This window comes from Mirounga leonina, unplaced genomic scaffold (assembly GCF_011800145.1).
Source record: "Mirounga leonina isolate KUSES-001 unplaced genomic scaffold, KU_Mleo_1.0 Mir_165, whole genome shotgun sequence".
Classification (NCBI taxonomy): Eukaryota; Metazoa; Chordata; class Mammalia; order Carnivora; family Phocidae; genus Mirounga; species Mirounga leonina.
The window spans coordinates 75,061,578-75,081,903 of NW_023270415.1; the positions used below are offsets into that span (position 1 = coordinate 75,061,578).

At 50.1% G+C, this 20,326-nt stretch overlaps 1 protein-coding gene and 1 long non-coding RNA gene across 3 annotated transcripts in view; one reads left to right on the forward strand and one right to left on the reverse strand.

The window, feature by feature from the left end:
- Positions 1 to 11,619, reverse strand: part of ZFAT (zinc finger and AT-hook domain containing) — a 201,875-nt gene extending 190,256 nt beyond the window's left edge. The window contains exon 1 of the mRNA XM_035011991.1: positions 10,853 to 11,619. Coding sequence (XP_034867882.1) covers positions 10,853 to 10,871 — 19 coding nt within the window. The 5' untranslated portion in view covers positions 10,872 to 11,619. The remainder of the gene's footprint in view (positions 1 to 10,852) is intronic.
- Positions 11,620 to 12,174: 555 nt separating this feature from the next.
- Positions 12,175 to 16,543, forward strand: LOC118015237. 2 transcript variants are annotated; one of them, XR_004680591.1, is made up of 3 exons: positions 12,175 to 12,306; positions 12,890 to 13,065; positions 16,440 to 16,543. It is a non-coding gene; the product is annotated as an uncharacterized LOC118015237 (long non-coding RNA). The 2 variants fall into 2 exon arrangements; XR_004680590.1 differs by lacking the exon at positions 16,440 to 16,543 and having other exon boundaries at positions 12,890 to 14,666.
- The last annotated feature ends 3,783 nt before the right edge of the window (positions 16,544 to 20,326 follow it).

Genomic DNA, 20,326 nt, shown 5'->3' on the forward strand with positions numbered 1-20,326 from the left:
ATGCTGCAGGCTAATAAAGATATTTACTTATAAACAGAGAAATGCTGCCGATTTCCTTTGTTGTGAGGACTAGAGCGTTTCCAGAGTGCTCACTCCGAGGCCCTGAGGATGTTACCCAAGTCATCCCTCACTCTCGCTTCCTAGCAAAACAAGTCAAGACCTCCTGCTGGGGAGACACCCGATGAGCTCTGGGTGGGGGCCACTGGCCAGCCCCCCGCAGGGGGAAAGCGCTTCACTGCTCTGGTTCTCCAACTCTGCAAAATGGGACTAAACACAGCATTCGGAACAGTGGTTTGAAGAGAAAGCAGACCCAGACAAAGGGCCTGGAAGTGAGATGCTCCGTGAGAGAGAACAAGGTCCAGATGTGCGCAGGGCACCCCCCCCACCCCCCAGCAAGGGGACGTCCCACTTCAACCGCACGGCTTCTAGGGGAATTCTGCTCCTTCCTGGACACTTACACCCTCGGGTCCTCTCTCCCTGGGTCTACATCCCCACAAAAAAAGAAGCAAAAGTCAGGCCTTTCACTGAAATACAAGAAATACACTCAACCCAAACTTTCACGCACTTAAAGTAGAAAAATAATAAATAAGCAAGTATAGGGATAATCCCTAAAGTGAAATACAAAAAAAAAACACAAATGTACAGAACTGGACTTTAACTGAGCAACACAGGGGTGCCTGGGTGGCTCAGTCAGTTAAACGTCTGCCTTTGGCTCAGGTCATGATCTCAGGGTCCTGGGATCGAACCCCATGGCAGACTCTGCTCCACGGGGAGTCTGCTTCTCCCTCTCCCTCTGCCTCCTGCCCGCCCCCCACCGCGCTTGTGCTCTGTGTGAAATAAATAAAATCTTAAAAAAAAAAAAAAAAAAGAAGAAGAAGAATGAGCAACATAACTGCACTGAAATGGGAGGGAAGAGCGGGGGAGGGCAAGCCAGGTCACTTGGGAAGCTGGTGTTTGCACCCCCCTCGGGCCCCGGTCAAAGAGACACAGAGATCTGATTAAATACTGAACTCAAGTTAGTGGGCCTCTTTCCCAGAGACACAGGTTAGCAATTTGCAAACTATTTTTAGTAGATCCTAGGACTGAGCAAATAAGTAACTTGCTGTGGGTACTGGGAGGCAGTCTCTCTGGGTCAGAGAAGGGAGTTACAGATCTGCAAAGGGAAGGGTGGAGAAGATGCCGGCGCCGCTGGGCTGGAATCGAAAAGATCCGCAGATACAGACATGGGTCGGCCATGTCTGAACTTTCTACACGTCTGTGTGGTAGATGCACACAGGTACCCATTTCCCCGCTGTGCTTAAGGAGAAACAGCCATCATGGCTCACCTAGTCCCGCATCTCCGTCTCTCAACACCATGCTCCACTTGAACCCGTTCTCCTCTAGAAACAGCCGATTCCAGAGCTGGAGAGGGAATACCTTGCTGTACAGAGACCAGGGAAGTTCTCAGAGAACGAGGAGGCACGTCAAAGAGGCTTCGATTAGCCAAATATGGGGAAATTGGGTCATCAAATTAAATAATATAAAGGATCACAAACCAATGAATAAAGAATTCATGAGTCCACAGATTTATAAAAAACGGGAAGCTCTCACTCACACAGAAGACACCTAATAAATGCAGAAGAAATGATGGCATGCAAGACACATCATCTGGCAACCCTCAGTGCTAATGGGGTCTGACAAGAGTCATCAGTGGAGGCTAAAACGAGGGGTGAAGAAAATCTGAGCAATGAAGAGGAGCGGGCCAGGGACACGGTCCCAAAATATCTCATCGTGAGACAATTTCCAAGGAGAAAAACAGTAACTGTCCCTCGAGAGAAGCTGACCCCCTCCAACGTGCAGGGCCGAGGGTCGGCGCCACGTCTGTGGTGCTCGCACCCACACCGCAGGATCCGAATGGGATCACAACGAAACTCCGCATGAGGCCTGAGGGAGGGATGCTCTACAAAATAACGGGTCCGTACTCTTCAAAACTCAGTGTCGTGGAACACAAAGACACAGGAACCGCTCCCTGTTCACAGGGTAAAGGGACACAATGACCGAATGCAGTGCTTGAGCCATGACTTCCGTCTGCTTCGTATGAAATTATTGGAACTGCTGAAACTGAATTTCCATTGGTGAAATCTGAATAGCGCTACATTGACGTCCCTGTCTCTTTGACCTTCGTAAGGTGGTTATGTGGGAGAATGTCCTTGTTTTGAGCACACAAACACTGGAAATATTTAGGAGCAGGTCAAACGGCATTATGTCTTCAACTCGGGCACCAGGGCTTTGGAGAGAAGGGAGAGGGGTCTGGGAAGGGCATGGGACACATCCTGGGACGTCCTCAGTCCAGAAACTAACGACCCGGAACATGACCAGTCTTGACCCACAGGACCCTCATGTCACACCCTGCCTCTCAGCAGCTCAGACCACACACACGGGCACAGTTTGGGAACCACGGAGATAAGGCAGGCACCGGGCACCGGAGCTGGTCAGGAACATCCGCAGGGAATTGCCCCATTGATGGCAGCAGTGCAGGAAAAGGCAGAGAAAGAGGGAGGGATGGAGGGCAACCCCACTCCGGGCCAACAGCAATCTCTGGCAGGCAACCCGTCGGGTTACGAGAGCAACTATGGACGCTTCTAGACTCTGCCAGAAAAGCAGGAAGATCCAGAGTAGGAGGGCTGCGGTCCCCCGACCCCAAGACAGCGAGGCAGTGCAGCACCTCTCCCGGTGCATGGGACTGTAGGAGCGGGAGCTCTCGGCCAAGGTGAGGTTCAGGTCCTGCCACCGCATGCCCAAGGCGGTGGCCAGGCAGCAAGCAGAGGGCCCAGGGATTGCGGGCACTGGCAGGTGGTCTCCAGCAGGGACTCTGGGAATCTCTCCCCAGCCACCTGGGGCCCCTGTGCTCGGCTCAGCCTGCTCTTGCTCGGTGAGCCCTCAGGGCCCCCCTGAAGGCACCCACTTGAGCACCAGCCTCAGAGTCCACCTATCAAAGAATAAACGGACAGACGTTTAGTTCCCATGGTACAGAAACAGAAACAGGCTCCAAGGAGCCCTGAGGACTGTCACATGGTGGGGCCAAAATTCCAAGCTCGGTCTCCGGGACTCCACAGCCCGTGCCATCCTCCAGGGCCTACATTCCCAGGCCCCCCCCCCCCCCCCCCACTGCACGACTCCATGAGTTGATGCACAAGTGTGTGGTCATGGAACCATCCCCACGATTGACACACACAGCAGAGTTCCCCCACGAGCCTGCAGTCCATGCCCCTGCCTGATGGCTCCTGGAACTGCCGACTATTTTCTGGTCCTGTCAGTCTGCCTTTTCTAGAAGTTCTGAAAACTGGATCAGTCTTTTGTTTTCAATTGTATTACAATAAACAATTTATCAACTTAACCATTTTTAAGTGTACAGTTCAGGGGCATTGAGCACATTCCCACTGCTATGCAGCCACCCTGCCATCCGCCTCCAGAACTCTTCATCTTCCCCAGCTGAACCCCCATTCCCATGAAAGAATCACTCCCAGTCCGACCTCCTCTGGGCCCCCGGCAAACACTCTACAGCGTCTCCACCGATCTGGCTGCTCCTTCGTCCCTCACGTAGGTGCAATCACACTGTTCGGTATCTATCTTCCTGTGCCTGCCTTATTCACTTAGCACAAGGTGCTCAAGGTTCATCCAAGTCACAGAACACGTCAGAACTTTTTAAGAAGGAATAACATACATGGTGTGAATGCACCACATTTTGTTCAGCCATTCACCTGTCAATGGACATCTTTATGCTACTGCAAATAACGCTGTAGGAACACGGCATACAAATACCTCTGAGTCCTTGAGTTCAATTATTTTGGGTGTTACACAGAACCAGAACTGCTGGATCATATAGTATGGAGGAACCTCCATACAGTCTCCATAATGACCGCCACTTAGATTCCCGCCAACAGCACACAACGGTTCGAACTTCTCCACACACTCACAGTGGGTAGTCTTTGTGCCTGGCTTCTTTCACTTATCGTGGTTTGGTTTGGTTTTGGCGTTTTAAGATTTTATTATTAAGTAATCTCAATGCCCAGCGCGGGGCTCGAACCTACAACGCACAAGATCAAGAGTCGCACGCTCTACTGCCTGAGCCAGCCGGGCGCCCCTCACTTAACACGTTTTTCAGAAGAATCCATGTTGTTGCCTCACTGGCAGTTCATTCACTTTTACGGAGGAGCCACACTCCATCGTGCTGCGCACCACAACGTGTTTAGCGATTCATCCGCTGATGAGCATTTGGGATGGCTTCCACAAATGGAGCGGTCACGAATACGTGCATACAAGTCTTCACGCGGACACGCATTTCATGTATCTTGGGTAATTACGTAGGAGTGGGCCTGCGGAGTTAGATGGTAAGTATATGTTTGACGTTGTAAGAAACCTCCCAAGGCTTTCCAAAGCGGCTGTGCCACCCTGACTCCCTCCCCAGCCTCCACCTGTGAGTGCTCTAGGTGCTCCACACTCTTCCCCGCCCTGGGTGTCGTCAGTCATTGTAGTTTCTGCCACTCTAGCGGCTGTGTAATACATCTTGTCGTCGCTTTAAGTTACATCTCCCCAGTGATAATGATGGTGAGCATCTTTTCCCGTGCATCCTGCAAACTTGTATCAGCTCCTCTGTACAATCTCTCTCAAACCTTTTGCTCGTTCTTTAATTGATTTCATCTTCTCTGTGGCTGTGAGAACGGGACTCCCGGGGCCCCCACAAGGCCCACTTCTGGGGGCACCATTCCTGGAGTACGGTGTGAGCAGTCGAAGGTTCAGGCCTCAGCCAGGGCCTCGCGCACACAGTAGGACCAGATACATGTCGGCGGTAGCAGGAAGACGCTGCTTTTATCTCTGGTGACCCAGGTCTCCCCCAGCCGCCAGGCCTCAGCAGCAGACCCAGACCTTTCCCTACAGCCTGGTCCAGGCCCAGGTTCTGGAACCAGGCAAGGTCCCAACTGAGGGCCCAGAAGGAGCCTCTCTAAGGGCTCACGGGCCCAATGTGTGCTGGGTTGCTGGTGCCCACACTGAGTGACCACGGAGCTCCCTGTCACCACACCTGACCTTCTGCTTCTTTGTTTGCAAAGCAGAGATGATATGGCCACTTCACAGGGCTTTTGCGCAGAATAAATAACAGATGTGAAGCACCTGACTGAGCAGGTCTGCAGACACGACGGTTATTAGTACCAGATCCTAGCTTACTCCCCCAGCAACTGCATGCTTTCGTAGAGGGTCAGGCCTCTATTTCATGTTTTATTGTGTATTATTACAAAATCCCTCTCATTATACATTTAATTCTCAAAGACACTACTGAAACATACAAGATGGTCAGGGGAAGAAAGTGAGGCTTGAGAGACGATGGTGGAAGAAAGGAAAGGAACCTGCCACGCACCAGATGTGTTTCCAAGCCTCCTCTCCTGGCCCTCTACAACAGGAGCCCTATTTATATACAAGGGAACAGGGACGCGTGACTCGCCAAGGTCCCACAGCCCTGAGACAGCGGGACCAGGACTGCCACCGGCTTCTTCCATTCTAGGGCCCCCACACCCTGCATTACCTGAGCCTGGTTCCCCGCCTGTGGCCCTGGGGCAGGGATGTTGGGGCAGGGCTCACTTCTGCTCAGGACAGATTCCCGGAGCCCCCAGAAGCTCCCAACCACAGGGTTCTCATCCCCACACCGCACCCACCCTCCGTGTGGATGTCCAATGTTTCTAGACTCATTTGTTGGAAGAGACTTTCCTTTCTGCATTGAATTACCTTGGACCTTTTGTTGAAAATTATGTGTGGGTCCAACTCTGAGCTTTCTGGTCTATTCCACTGATTCCCTACTTCACACCATACACAACCTAATTTGAGATAGCAGTAGATCCAAACCTAAAAGCAAGAAGTATAAAGCTTTAAAAATAAATATATAAACACACCTAGGAGAATACTGTCGTGACCTTAAAGTAGAACATTTCTTAGAAGAGGATACAAAAAACACTACCTATAAAAGCAAAAATAATGGTAAATCAGACTTTACGAAAATTATAAACTTCTGAACAAAAGATAAAATTAAGAAAACTAATAAGCGAGCAAAGACTGGGAGAAAATACTCACAACACATATATATGAAAAAAGACTCATATTTAGACTATATACAGAACTCCTACAAGCCAACAATTAAAAAGACAAGCAACCCAATGTTTAAAATAGGCAAAAAATTTAAATCCACATTTCTCCAAAGATGATATACAAATGGCTGATGAAGTCCAAGAAAAGGTACTCAGGATCGCTGATCATCAAAGAAATGCAAATTAAATGAGATGCTCCTGCATTCCCTCTAGACTAAATCAAAGGAAAAACAGTGACAAGGCCAGATGTGGGAGTGCATGTGCAGCAAGTGGAATTTTCCTACGCGGCTGATAGAGGTGCAAAACAGTACAACTATTCCAGGAGGCTATCTGGAAGTTTCTTAAAAAGTTGGGGTGCCTGCGTAGCTCAGTCACTTGAGCGTCCGGCTTTTGATTTCAGCTCAGGTCATGATTTCAGTGTGGTGAGATGGAGCCCCTCCTCAGGCTGAGCGGGAAGCCTGCTTAAGATTCTTTCTCCCTCTCCCTCTGGCTCTCCCCAGTCCCCTCCCAGGCTTGTGCAAAAGAGCACGTGCTCTCTCACGCTTAAAAAAAAAAGTTAAATATACCTCTGTCCTACAACCCAGCCATTCCACTACCCAAACGCAATGCAAATATAGGTCTACAAAAAACCTTGTACAAGAATGGTCATGGCAGCTTTCTTCACAATAACCAAAAACTGGAAATAAGCTCAGATGTTTATCATATAAACATCCATACAATGGAATGCTATTAGAAAATAAAAGAAACACAACCCTGGATCTCAGAACCTCTATGCTGAGTGAAAGAAACCAGACACCAAAGAATTCTATGATGTTCTACAAAAAGCAGTATCTATTGACATTACTCAGACCAGTGGTTGCTTGGGGTGAGAGGCAGGAATTGGGTGGGAAGCGGCAAGAGAGAACTTTCCGGAGTGAGGATAAAGTTCCACACTGCCGGGGTGTGGTAATACGGGTGGTAAAACTGTACATTCACGGTCTGTGTATTTCACTCTATCATTACACCTCAAAGAAACTGTCTTCACGCAGCTGCTAGCTGCAGAGGCAAACTGGCAGGCCCAAAGTTTTCCTAAGAAAGTCCCAACAGCTTTCTGCTGTTCGAAAGACCATCCCCACAGACATCTAGCACGCCACCCCTGCCTCCGGCCCTAGCGCTCACCCAGGTCACACAAAACACACCTGTGGGTGGCTCACACCTGGGCCTCAGTACCACAGACCCCTCTGCTCGCTCTGCAAGTTCCAGTTCAGGCACCTCCTCCTTCAGGAAGCCCTCCTTGAATCCCCTGGCCCGAATTCCCGGGGCTCACTTCCATCAGCGCACCGGGCACTTTCTCCTAAGGGAATGGGTTTTCCACTGCTGGGATAGTGCCAGAGCCTTAGGAGGAAACAGTGTGTCAGATCTGACCTTCCATTCCCAGCTCTTGGCACAAAGTTTGGCACAAACATCTGGGTAAACCCAGGAATCAGCTTGGCAGTGAAAAAAAAAAAAAGGAAAAGAAAAGGTCCTGAGGGGCAGAGAAGTGGTGGTGGCCCCTTTAGAAAAGATCTGGTGGCAGAAAGGCAAAGAGTATTTGACACAGAGAAGGAAACTAGTACCAGTAAGGGCCCCCAAGGAGCCGTGGCACTGTCTTACAAGGCCCTCCAGGACTGCAGGATGTCCAAGAGCCCCAGTTCCAGAATGCTGCTCCCAAAGCCTGCTGGTCCTCGTTTCCAGGTGCCAAGGCTGAGCGGGTCCCCGCAGCCCCCAGGGGCCCCAGCAAAGCCAGGGGCTGCTCTGAAGCCAGGTCCCCCACCCTGCCCATCCTGTGTCAGCCCAGACCCAGGCTGGGGGCACAAAGGCGCCAGCTTCCAGACTTCAACACTTTGCAGCTCCATTTGTTACATGATTTAAAATAACAAAGAAAAGTCTGTTACCAGATTTAAAATCCTTGTTATATTAATATGCCAAGCATCATCTTTTTATAATCAAACTCAATTATCTATATATTTTCTGTTTCTTGACAAAAAAGAGAGGCAACTTCAAATCTGTAATAAATGTTTAATATGCCTATTTGCTTCACTCCCGGATTCCTTTTTTTTTTTCCTTTAAAAAATTAATCAAATCTACCACACCTTTCCAACCACAAGTGTTTTCAAGTTGCAAGTCCATGACAATGCACTAGGCTTTACGATGGAGAGATCAGGTCTGGGTCGGGAAGGGATAAATACCAGTGCCACCAGGCCCTGAGCAGGGAACAGGATTAGGTTTCCTTTTGCAGGCGGAGGGAAGGCACAGGAGTTCCAAGAGTTGCATGATTTCCCTCAGGACAGGAATCTGGTGATTGACAGATCTCTGGACCCAGAGCATGTGTTCTCTCCACCCTCCCAATTGTTCCAGCCCTTAAAGTTGACACCTGCCCTTGAGAAATGTCAAAGACAGTGAAATTTTAACAGGATAAACAGCTGAGAACAAAGAGAAAACTTCACTCTAGGCTCAGTCCCTTCTACATAATTAAATCGGCCCAGCTTGATGGGGAGGTTTTCAGAGGCAGCATGCATGAAACTATCTATAAAAGGAAATGCAATTAAGGAGAGTCTTTTCAATATACCTAATTCTTGACTGCCCTTGCCCTAGGCATAAATTTAATTCTACTTAAGGACAACTACCTTTAAGAAGTTGTGATGTAAATTATAAGGCAAGGGGAGAAAAGGAACAGGAGCCATTTTCCCAGGTAAATGAGAAAGGCTGAGAAGGCTGAGAATTACCCGGTGGTAACTGATCTCTAATTTACCGTGATGGCCATCTCAGTCAGCGAACCACCTAACACCCGGGCCCTACAGACCCTATGCAACCCCACCCTGCTATCATGTATTACACTGCTTCCCCTAAATCAACCTACCAACCAAGCAAAACAGGCAACTCTTTTCAGAAATGAGCTGATCACGAGTTGACAATAATACATTTTAAAAACCTGATCTCGGGGCGCCTGGGTGGCTCAGTCAGTTAAGCGGCTGCCTTCGGCTCAGGTCATGATCCCAGGGTCCTGGGATCGAGCCCCGCATCGGGCTCCCTGCTCCGCGGGAAGCCTGCTTCTCCCTCTGCCACTACCCCTGCTTGTGTTCCCTCTCTCGCTGTCTCTCTCTCTGTCAAATAAATAAAATCTTTAAAAAAATAAAAATAAATAAATAAAAAGTAAATAAATAAAATAAAAAACCTGATCCTTCGTTAATTCCAGCTGGAAATGGAAACTACAACAAATGCCCAGGTTTCTCTTCTAAAACTGTTAACTCCCAAAGAGGTGAGGGGGGCGGTTTGTGTATCAGCAGCAGTGGGATTACTTGGGAGGGGGAAGGCAGCAGATGGGGCAAGTCACTATCTCAAGAAAGCATGCGGCCCTAGTTCAGGGGTCCTGACCCACAGCTGTGGCTCTGGGTCCGCTCTGCCACGCACTCCGCCACGCCAGGACAGGACACAACAGCGGGATGGGGGCTCCTGACCGCCGCCTGGCATGGAGAGGGGTGCCATGCACGGCTCTGGCCGTGGAGTGAGTGGCATCGCACGGCCGGCACACAGCAGCTCTGGGCGTCTTCTTCAGCCTTCGGCCGGGGACACTCACTACAGCCGCTTCAGTCCGAAGCGCTAGGCTCGGAAGAGGAGGCTGAAAGGGGCAGCTGCGGAGGGTAAGCCCCTTGCCACTAAGTCTGCCATTTCTGAAAGGTCCCTGGGCTCTGCAAGGAACCCGGACTGGAAGAGCCAGGAGATCTGTTCATTCATTCTTCCACCCCCAAGTGCATACCGAGCACTTCCCGGGGCCGAGCACTAATAGGGGAAGGAAGTACAGCCAAGCCCGCCAAGTCTGGGTTTCATCCCAAACCGGAGGAAGTGGGGAAACTGCACGAAGTCGACCTCTCTGAAGCGTTGTGCCTCCTCAGTAAATGACACACAAATTCGCATCGCCGGGAGAACGGAGCAGCAAAACAGCCTGAGGCCAGTGCCAGCGTGTGGACGGTGCTGTTAACCACAGGAGGAACCCCAAGCCCAGGGTTGAGGGTGTCGGACCAGGTGTTAAGTGGAAAGTCCAACACCTACGGGGGCGGTCAGCAGAGGGGCTGGTTCGGCGGCGAAACCAGAGGCGGCTGCCCGGAGGAGGTGACCTGAGCTTAACTTTAAAGGGTAAGGAGCAGAGCGGCAGGTGGAGGGCAAACGACAGGCCATCGCAGCAGGTTTCACAGCCACCAGCAGCACCGTTACTCCCCGGCGTTTGTGGCTCCTTCTGCAGGACACGAAGCTGTCCTTCCGCAGCCCGGTCGAACCCCGTCCCTACATGAGTCTAAAGGAGCTACCCATTTCACAGAGGAGGAAACTGAGGCCGGGCAAGAAGGCGGCCCCAAGCCGGGACCGCAGATCGGAGTTGGCGGGCGGGGATTCGAACCTCCCGCCGGCCACGCCGCCTGCGCTCCGTCGCACGCGCGCGGCCGGCCCTGCCCGTCGCCCTGGAAACGGCCCCGCGCGCGCGCAGCCTCCCCTCGCTCACTCTCGACTTTTTTAAAACAAAACCCCGAGGCGGCGGGATACCGCCAGCGACTGAACGTGCCGTCGAAGGACGCCGCTACGTCCGCTCTCCGCCCTGGGCCGCGGATCCCTCCGCCGCACGGCGGCCCGCGCGCCTCCTCTCGACTCCAAACTCGAAGCGGGTTCCCGCGCGCCGCGCCGCACCCCACCCCCACCTCATCCCTACCCCAACCCCCAGCCCGGCTCACCTGCCGCCCGCGTCTCCATGGCAACGCCCCCACCGCGGAGGAAAAAAAAGCCTCGGGCTCTTCCGGGCTCCACCCGCGCCGACCGCGAAGGCGAGGCGCCCCGCTGATGCTTCGCTTTTTATTTTTATTTTTTTAAGAAAAGAGCCGGCGAGGTTATGGCGAATCTGCGGCATTCAACATGGCGGATGGAGCCTTCGCCCTCCTCTTCACGGGGCGCTGACGCCGGCGTAGCGTACGTCAGCCTCGGGTGACCCTCCCCCAGCGCCGAGCGCGTCTAGGCTGGGCGGTCTAGTGCGCATGCTCCGGTCCGGCGGCTGCGCTTCGTATCCCGTTCCGCGGGTTCCAGTGCTCCGCTTTTTGAGCCACTCCTGGGACGGTGCTAACGAGAGGCCTGGAATCCGGATCGCAGGATTGGGAGTCTTCCCGTTTCTGCCGGGAGCCAGCCAATCTACCTGCCTGCGCATCCTTGGTCTCACCTGACGTGGAGCCACTGGGCTGGACGTGCAAGAATTCTGGGTTCGTGTCCCAGTTCTGCCCTCTACTAACTAATTTGGGGCAGCGACTTAACTTTCCTTGGGCTCAGTTTACTAGCTTGTCAGTCGGGGTGGTTACAGCCTGCCTCCCTTTCGAGGGTTGCTGTGTTCCCCGAAGCGGGATGCTCTCCGCTGGGGGCACCCGGCTCGATCTAGTCCGGGTCGTACAGCCAGAATTCAGCAGCCTGACGCCACCTGGAGAAGGTGAGCGCCTTCCGTCCTGACTGTCGTGCAGAAAGTCTCAGATGCGTGGAGCACGCCTCTGGAAGGCTCGCTCCTTTTCCTGAGCCTGGCGCGCAGCCTCCTTTCTGCAGGCAGCCTGTCTGCTCGAGATGTCATGGCCTTGTTTTCAGTTTTTGTTGTGAAGGGGATCCGCTCTCGTGACCTCTCCAAGGGGGCCCTCCCGCACCACCGCATCCCAAGTAACCCTCCTGGGTACCTGTTTTCTACACAGTATCTGTGAGCGCCTGACATGAATTCATCTCCATCTGTCTCGGTCACCCCTTTGGCCCCAGAAACTAGAAATGAGCCTGACAGTTATGTATTGAGTAAATTAATGGGTTTTGTGTTGCTTGTATTTTTAAGGCTCTCTTTTGTTACAACAAATGATGTTTTTCATTTTTGGTGGTAATACAGTTTTCTTTTTAAACACAACTGCTTTACATTTTTAGTCAACTTTCAAGAAAAGGGTACATATGCAGAGACAAGGGGAAAAAGGTAAAAAAAAAAAAAAAAAAAAGTCCAAGGATGCGCAGGCAGGTAGATTGACTCGCTCCCGGCAGAAACGGGAAGACTCCCAATCCTGCGATCCGGATTCCAGGCCTCTCGTTAGCACCGTCCCAGGAGTGGCTCAAAAAGCGGAGCACTGGAACCCGCGGAACGGGATACAAAGCGCAGCCTCCGGACCGGTGAAAAAACCAGGTGAGATACCTGGAAAACGCTGATTTATTTTTATGGCTCCCCTGAAAAGCTTACCTTTGCCTGTTGCAAGTCTTTTTTTTTTCTGGAACAACCTCCACTCTGTTGCTACTCAATCTGAGATAGTCTTCGGACAGCCCGACCCTCATGCCTGTGTGTTCCCTTGGCTCTGGCTCCTATTTACCTTGTCCCATTCCCTCGGTTGCAGTTATATGTTTACACAGCCCCCTGCCCACGAGCCAGACCAGGAGCACAGAGCCCGCATAGGTCTTTCTCGTGCTGGTGTCCCAGGTCCTACTGCCCGTAGTAGTATTAAATGAACCCATTCGTTCCCATGGTCACCTGTGTTTCAGTAGTAAAATGCCCACGGACATTGAGCTTTAGGATGACATATCAGATTTCTCAGGAGCCTTGTGTCTTGCTCCTTAATCCTGTTCTTGGGAGATAAAGAGTCATTATAAGACCCCAAACTTGGGCAGTCCACTACATAGATGCTCAGAGAAATCTCCTTCCCCTCTCGTTTCATTTCATCGGCATCACATCTAGGAGGTTAAGTTGGACAGATATTATTATTGTTCTTTTCTAGATGAGAGAAAGAATGTTCAGAGAACAAAGGTGGCTTTTTGAGATTACACAGCAAGCCAGTGAAGACCCAGGTGTGGAATGGGTCTCTCCACGCCCCGTGTTCTTCCCATTTTACCACATCACCATCGGAGACTTGTCCAAACGACCCACCGTGCCTCCCACAGAGCCAAGTCCAAGGTAATCATAGGGTTCCTGCCACACACCCCCCACATCCTACATCACAAACAGATGGCTAGGTGGAGCCCATCACAGATTTCATTTGGAAATGAACTGCCCAAAAAGCTGCACTGATGAGCTTTTCCGTTTAGAACTATAAATATTTATAATAATCACTATTTTGCTGTGAGTCAATTTCTATCAGGAAATTAGAGTTGGTCTGGTTGCTTACAATATTGGTTTTGTGCTGGGTTGCTTTCTTGCGGTAGCAATAAATGTTAGCTATTGATTAGCAGATGGATTGCTCCTGGATGTTGTACGCAAAATGAATTTTGGAAATGAAGCAATCTAAAATTTGCCTCAGAATATTAACAAAGTCGAATTAAAAAAAAAAAAAGCAGTTGTGGATTATGGGTGATGGTCCCGAGTTAATTATTTGGACAGCTACAATTTTCTCTATTATTCCCATGGCATTTTCTTCCTCCTCTATCCAAAGAAAATTCACTGAACACTTACCGTTACTGAAAACTGGCCTGGCCACAGGCATATGGAAACAACAGAGAGTCCCTTTCTATGGGACCAGATTTGCAAATGGAGAGACAAGTACACCCCTGGCTCATCCATCACTCTGCTGAGGGCTTTGCACATTTTCAGTCAGCAAACATCTTTATTCTTTTCATTTGCCAGTAATACCTCAAAATGCCTTCAATTAATGAAGAAATACCGATAGAATTAAATATAAATTGCTCAGAATTATATAATTAATGGCTCCCTACTTCCACAATGGTTCCCAGAGAAGATCAAGCTTCCCAGCTGGCCCTTTGGTGGCAATCAGCCCCTCGAGGCTAGCACATGAAAGCATTTATGTCAATAGGTTTACCAACATGAAATGGCTTCTAGTTATATAATAAATATCCTATGTAATTGAATATATTTGTGTCAATAATTTTATAATTATATCTCATAGCTGCATGACAAATCGGCATTTACATGAAAAGAGAATATATACATGATTTTATAAGACACTTTCTTGAAAGCAGGTTTTGATAAAGGATATACACAGGTGACCTCAAAATAATGGGCCTCGAGGCACACGGCAATGATAAAATCAGAGGTGGGGATAATCACAGGCTGAGTGAAGTGTTAAAAACCTACATAGGCACACCATAGAGAAAAATCCATTTAAAATTGTATAAAAGAAAAGGGGATAGTAATATTAGAACAATATGAGCAGTCTCACTGAACAAAATTAGGACCTCAGGAGCGACGTCTTTTCTGAATTCTGTTTTTTCCGTGGCCGTCGAGGGCCATCACGTCTGCGTGTACCCTCAGTCCCTAAATATCGATCTCAGTAGTATTTTTCATTAGCGGTAACCAGGGCTCCTTCAAAGTAGCTGAGTCCGTGTTTGGGAACCGGGGAAAATTGGAATGGCCTGAAACATCTTGCTATCACCAGAAAAGCAGAAAACTGCAAAAGTGCTGGGCTATTGCTGGAAGGCAGCAGTCAGCTGAGAACAGGGGGTCCCTCCCCCCAGGCTGTGATTGCTTGTACATCACAAAGAATAGCTAGGTCTCTGGTTTTTGATCTCCGGGAACAAGTTGAGTCTACGAAAGGCATGAGACTTTCATGATAAAAAAGGAAAAGTTATTATGTGTAATTACAAAGCATATTGTAATTCAGAGAAAGGGTAAAAACGGAATATTTTAGTAAGTGAGTGAATTAGGTGTATGGGGATCTGTTCCTACTTGAAGTTCCTCTACATCTGCTTATGAAGTGGTCTATCTGTACAAGTTGAGAAGAGTAGGTAAGTTTATTACAAGTAAGTCAACATTTTCCAGAAAAAGTAGAAACCATACCCAAACCAGGAAGGGCTGGTCCAGACCAGCGGTCTCATAAATAATCAGGTAAAAGAGGGTTCAGAAATGGTGTGGCAAGTTAATGGATTAGCCAAATGTCCTAGGAGGATTGCCAACAGATTCAACGGCTACCTGGCCCTGCCAATTACAATGAAATGCTAATGATGCGTAATGAAGTTCGTTGTAAACAGACAGGACATGAAGTATCTGAGACTTACTGTACATGGAGACTTACCGTACAAGAACTTGCTTGTAAGTCCTGTTGACATGGCAGTTGAACCCAATATGACAGAGGGTGCCCCAACCAGCGAATGCCTGCTGCCAGTTGAGACACCTTGAAGGATTCTGTGGTCCAGCTAAGAATCCAAGAGTCAATGACCCCGAAGCTATGATTTCAATGTACCCAGGGAGGAGATAATTTCTCCCTTTTGGGTCTGATATGGCAATCCTGGAAAAGTACAAAAACAAGTTTTATAGCAAGAGCAAAGAAATTGGTCAAATCAATAGTTATGATTTTTACAATAGGATCTGGGTACAGTGAAAACATTTGGGGTTTTTGGGTGTTTGAAGCATTCAAGAGATGCTGTCTTAGATGTATAGTCATATTGAAACGCGGTAATTTGACTTAAGTGTGTAAATGGTGAAGGAAATATGATTTGTAAGGTTTTAATTTTTTATCAGTGGTGTTTGAATAGTTTACAAAAAAGTTAATGGATTTGTAAGTATAATAAACATTCTTTAAACCAACTGCAAGCAGTAGTAACTGGGCCGTGTGAAAGAAGGGCCGCGCGTGGCCTTGGATCCCAGCAACAAGAAGGAAAAACAAGAGCGTTGCCAGAGCCTAGCGGAGTGCCAGGCTCATCACTGGGGCCCAGTAAACAGTTATGCAGTGAAGGGAGGGGGGTGGGGGAAGGGGTGAACCCAGGAGGTGAGGAAAAGGAACAATGCATAATTACACACTGATTTAATGGTTGTTGTGTGGACAGCACTGTTAGATGTTTAGGGGGAAAAGGGGGGGGATTTTGAAAAAGCAGAAGCATCTGGGCATCTGTGACTAGAGAGCTGATCCATCCAAACATGTTTCAAAGAATAAGGCTGATATAGCAACGCAGATAAGGGGTGTGCTCTAAGATACACCACTGAGTGAAAAGCAGGGTTCAGGACGGTGTGTGGAGCGTGCTACCGCTTGGGGAACACTTTTTATTGGATATGCATGAACGCGATTATACATGCATTAGAGAGTCTGCAAATACAGAAAAGGAACTGGAGGCGGCAGACAGCTTTGTGAGAATGTCTGCACCTAGGGATCTGGGCTCACGGAGACAGTTTCCACTGAACGTTCTTCTGAAACAGCTGGAAGTTCGTCCACGAGCCTAGAATGCCTTTCCAGAGAAGAGAGGGAGGGAGGGAGGGAGGGAGGGAGGGAGGGGATTGGAAGGCCCAGCTTGGAGTTCTATGAGGTCCTAGTTCTATGACGCAGAAGCTGTGGGACTTTGGACAAGTCGCTTATGTGCACTGTGCTTTCTTTCTCGGGGCAGCGAGGTGTTGCTCCCACATCAGGGGGAACTGTGAGAGACGAACGAGGCAGCAGTTCAGAAGCTCGGTGGGCACTGTGGTGTCCATGCTGGGTCACGTCGCTTCGGTCCACCTGGGGTCCAAAGACACGGTGACACAGGGCCAGGAGAGGACAGAAGAGCACACAGAGTGTCAGGAGGTCTGCATTCCGGTCCGGGCGGTGCCACCAACCCACTATGGGACTTAGAGTCTGGATTTCAGTCCCCTTGTATGTCAAATGGCAGCGGTGGTGGAGCAGGGAGTGACGAGATGGCTTCTCAGGCCCACGTCAACAATGATGAAAGAGCGTAATATTGTTGTGAATCTTCTCATAACCGACGCATGAAAACCCCCCAGAGGAGGTCGCGATACGCAACCATCACTTAAATGTGCAGAAAGTGTGTACAAGGTTGCTGGCAGTGTATGCAGGGTCTGGTCTCGGGCAGAGGAGAGGAGGAACTTGTAGAAAGGAACAGCGGGGGCTAAGCCGACAGGTCCTGGAGCCATACCATATGCCAGGTTTCAGTTGTTCTCATAAAGGACAGCAGAAAGGAAAGGTGTCTGTGGGAAGTCCTACAACAGTGGCCCCCAATGACCCATGCCTCCCTGACATCACATGCGTGGGTAACCCCCTCCCACACTGACTTTGGCATTGACTTTGTGATGTGCTTTGACCAAGGGGACACGCACAGAGGCTTGACCAGCCCTTTCACACTGGGTATTGCCCTCCGGGGATGCTCCCCCCGGAAGCCGGCCACCATGCTGTAGGGAAGCTCAAGCTAAAATGCCCAACGATGAGGCCACATGGCAAGGGGATCCAGAGGATAAGAGACTCTCCTGGTCATTCAGGGTCCAGCCACTCCCCAGCCAATGCAGCCACGTGAGGGACATCGGCTACTCCATGGGGCACCAAAGAACCACCGGCCGGGCCCACTCAACCCATGAAATGGAGAGAAATTGGAGGTTTTTGTTGGGCAGCAATAGGGAACAGGCATGCGACATCACCCAACTTTGCCTTGCAACAAGCTCGAATTTCAGTTTCAAGGGTTTGAGATCTCCTGCTTCAGTTTGGGGGAAGGTAGAGTCTTTAAAGCTTGCTCCCCGGAAGCAAAAGGGGAATGAGATCAACAGACCTCCGGGTGGACTCTAAGCTGTTTCAACCAAAGGAGACTTATTGAAGAAGAAAGGAGAAACTTGGCGAGGCCTTCGGGGTGATTGTAATTTGGATCAAAGAAGACAGGTCAGCAGGCGGCTCTGAAAGCGGCAGGAGCAGAAAGCACCAAGAAGGACAAGCCAGGGAGGGGCTGACCACAGAGGGGAGTCATGCAGGGAACATTCGAGGTGGCAGGAAGCAGGCATTCCCAAAGAACCCCAGAGTCAAATATTCCATGCAGCTCTTAGTTCTGCTGGTCTGGGCAACTCTCAGACCACATCCATCATTTGAGGCTGTTAACCTTAAAAGTAAAACATTTTACCGGCAAAAATGGGTTTATTCCAGATTAGCAAGAGAACTGCAGTTCGGGATGAGCTAGGGCAAAAACACAGGCAAGGCCCACAAACAAAGGAGAGGAATGTTATTGTATGGGGAAGAAGGAGGAAGTTGGAAGGGGTTGTGTTGAAGGAAAGGCCACTGGAGAAAGACAGGAGGAGTTTGGGGCTGCTGAGGGGCCCCACTGCAGGGGTGGCCCAGCTCCTCTGGGGGACAACGCACATCTTTCCCATTAGGCCTGTAATTGACACTCCTTCCTGTAATTGAGGTTGAATGCTGTGGCTCCCCGCTCCAGCCCCCCAAGTATCCCTGCATGGGCCTTCTCTTTGTACCTTTCCCAAGGCCCAGAAAATATGATCACCAGGCAGAGCTGCTGTGGAGGTAAATCTCCTTGCACTTGCCAAAACGGGGAAATGAAACCAAAGAAATGATTGTCACCACATGGGCCTGATCTTCTAGAGTTTTCCATGCCCTTCATGTTCATCATCTCACACAGCCTTCCCCACCATCCTATAGGGCAGGGAGACAACAGTGAACAGAGGGATGAAGGACTTTCCCAGTGTCACCTCGGGACCGGAGACAGGGCCTCACGAAGAGCCCAAGCCTTTCTGTGTGGCCCCTCGACCACCCCCCTCCACTTCTGCAGACTTGTCCAGGGAATAAGGGCCCTGTAGCATACGGTGGGGAGAGCCCATCTTTCATGTGAGTCCCCAAGGAATGTACAGAGAGGCAGGCAGGGCGGGACCAGCAGCCCTGGGGTGTGTGCTTAGCCAGAAGAGTGGTGTGAGCTGCGCTGGGGGAGAAAGCCTAATTAGGAAAAGGTCATGGCCCGAGCCACCTGGCCCAGATCTTTGCTGTGAGATGCCACATTCCACTCTCTCTGCTGGCCTTTGCTTGGCCGCAGGGCATTCCACATGTCCCCGCGGTTTCCCTGAGCATCCACTGGGCCTGCTGCTGAGTCTCACGGCCCCACTGGAAGTGACTGGCTGCCTTTCTCCTGATGGCGGACTCAAGGTCAATGCCAACATGGTGCCTGCCAGCCTTCTGCCTCACTTCAGTCACTGATGCTGGAGAGAGAGGAGGGAAGAGGCTCCCGTTTTAATAAAATTCTCTAAAATTCTCATATGTAGGGCGCCTAGGTGGCTCAGTTGGTTAAGCAACTGCCTTCGGCTCAGGTCATGATCCTGGAGTCCCGGGATCGAGCCCCACATCGGGCTCCCTGCTCAGCAGGGAGTCTGCTTCTCCCTCTGACTCTCCCCCCTCTCATGTGCTCTCTCTCTCATTCTCTCTCTCTCAAATAAATAAAATCTTTAAAAAATAAAATAAAATTCTCATATGTACCTTTTCAGCCCAAACCCAAAGCTCACAGGCTGGTGGAAGGCCCCAGAGTGGAGGGATGGAAGTTCTAGTCCACTCGGTGTTTGCAGTACAAGAAACGGCTTCATGTCAAACCGGACACACTTCGCCTCACCTAACATGTCACCATTTCTTAAAGATGCCGGGTCTTTTTCCAACTCTCAGCCATTGTATAGGTCTAGAATACTTTCCCCACATTCCTCCACCTGTCAGACTCCTTTACATCCTTCAAAACCCTAACCAAATGCCCCCTGCTCTGTGAAGCCGTCCTTACTCCCCAGGCAGAGTCAGTGATTCAACCAGTCCTTTTCCCTGACTCCTACATGCTGTGCCACACCTGTGAATGCACCTGTCTTCCCTGTTGAACAGGGAACAGCAGGACCTGACTCACCTCTGTCCCCCTGCCCCCCCAGGAGATGATCCGAGCACACATGGCTAACTCCGTTGGTAGCAAACTGACAATTTAGCATAAGGAAATGAAAGAACTCTTAGGATGTTTGCTGAGTAACACTTGGGAGGAATTCATTAAGAAAAAAAGGTCAGATCATTCACTCATTCCTAAAGCATTGACAGAGTGCCTACTAAGTGCCAAAATTGTTCTCTAAAGACCACAAATGTGGTCACAGCATTGGTCCCCTGGAATTTCATAACCCAATAGAGGGAATGATGCATTAGAAGAGAAGCATAGTAGGTGCGTCATGCAGAAGAGAGAAGGGCTTGGGACTAAAAGCAAGGAGGACACAGCCCAGCCTGAAGGGTCAGAGAAGACCACTAGAAGGCATAACTCAAGGGGAGTTGGGGTGTTTGGTAGGGAGACTGCTCCAGGCAGAAGGAACAGCCAGGGACAAGGTGCAGGAGGGAAGAAACAGCAAGCTGGACACAGGACGTCTGGTGGTGATGGGAGGCAAGAAGAGAAGGAAGCAGAGGTTACCCTGTTACATTCAGAGGTAACTCTCCTTGGCCCCTATTATTCAGGCGGCTGTTTTGAGTTGTCCCTCCATAGCCCCAAGCAAAGGCGAAAGATAA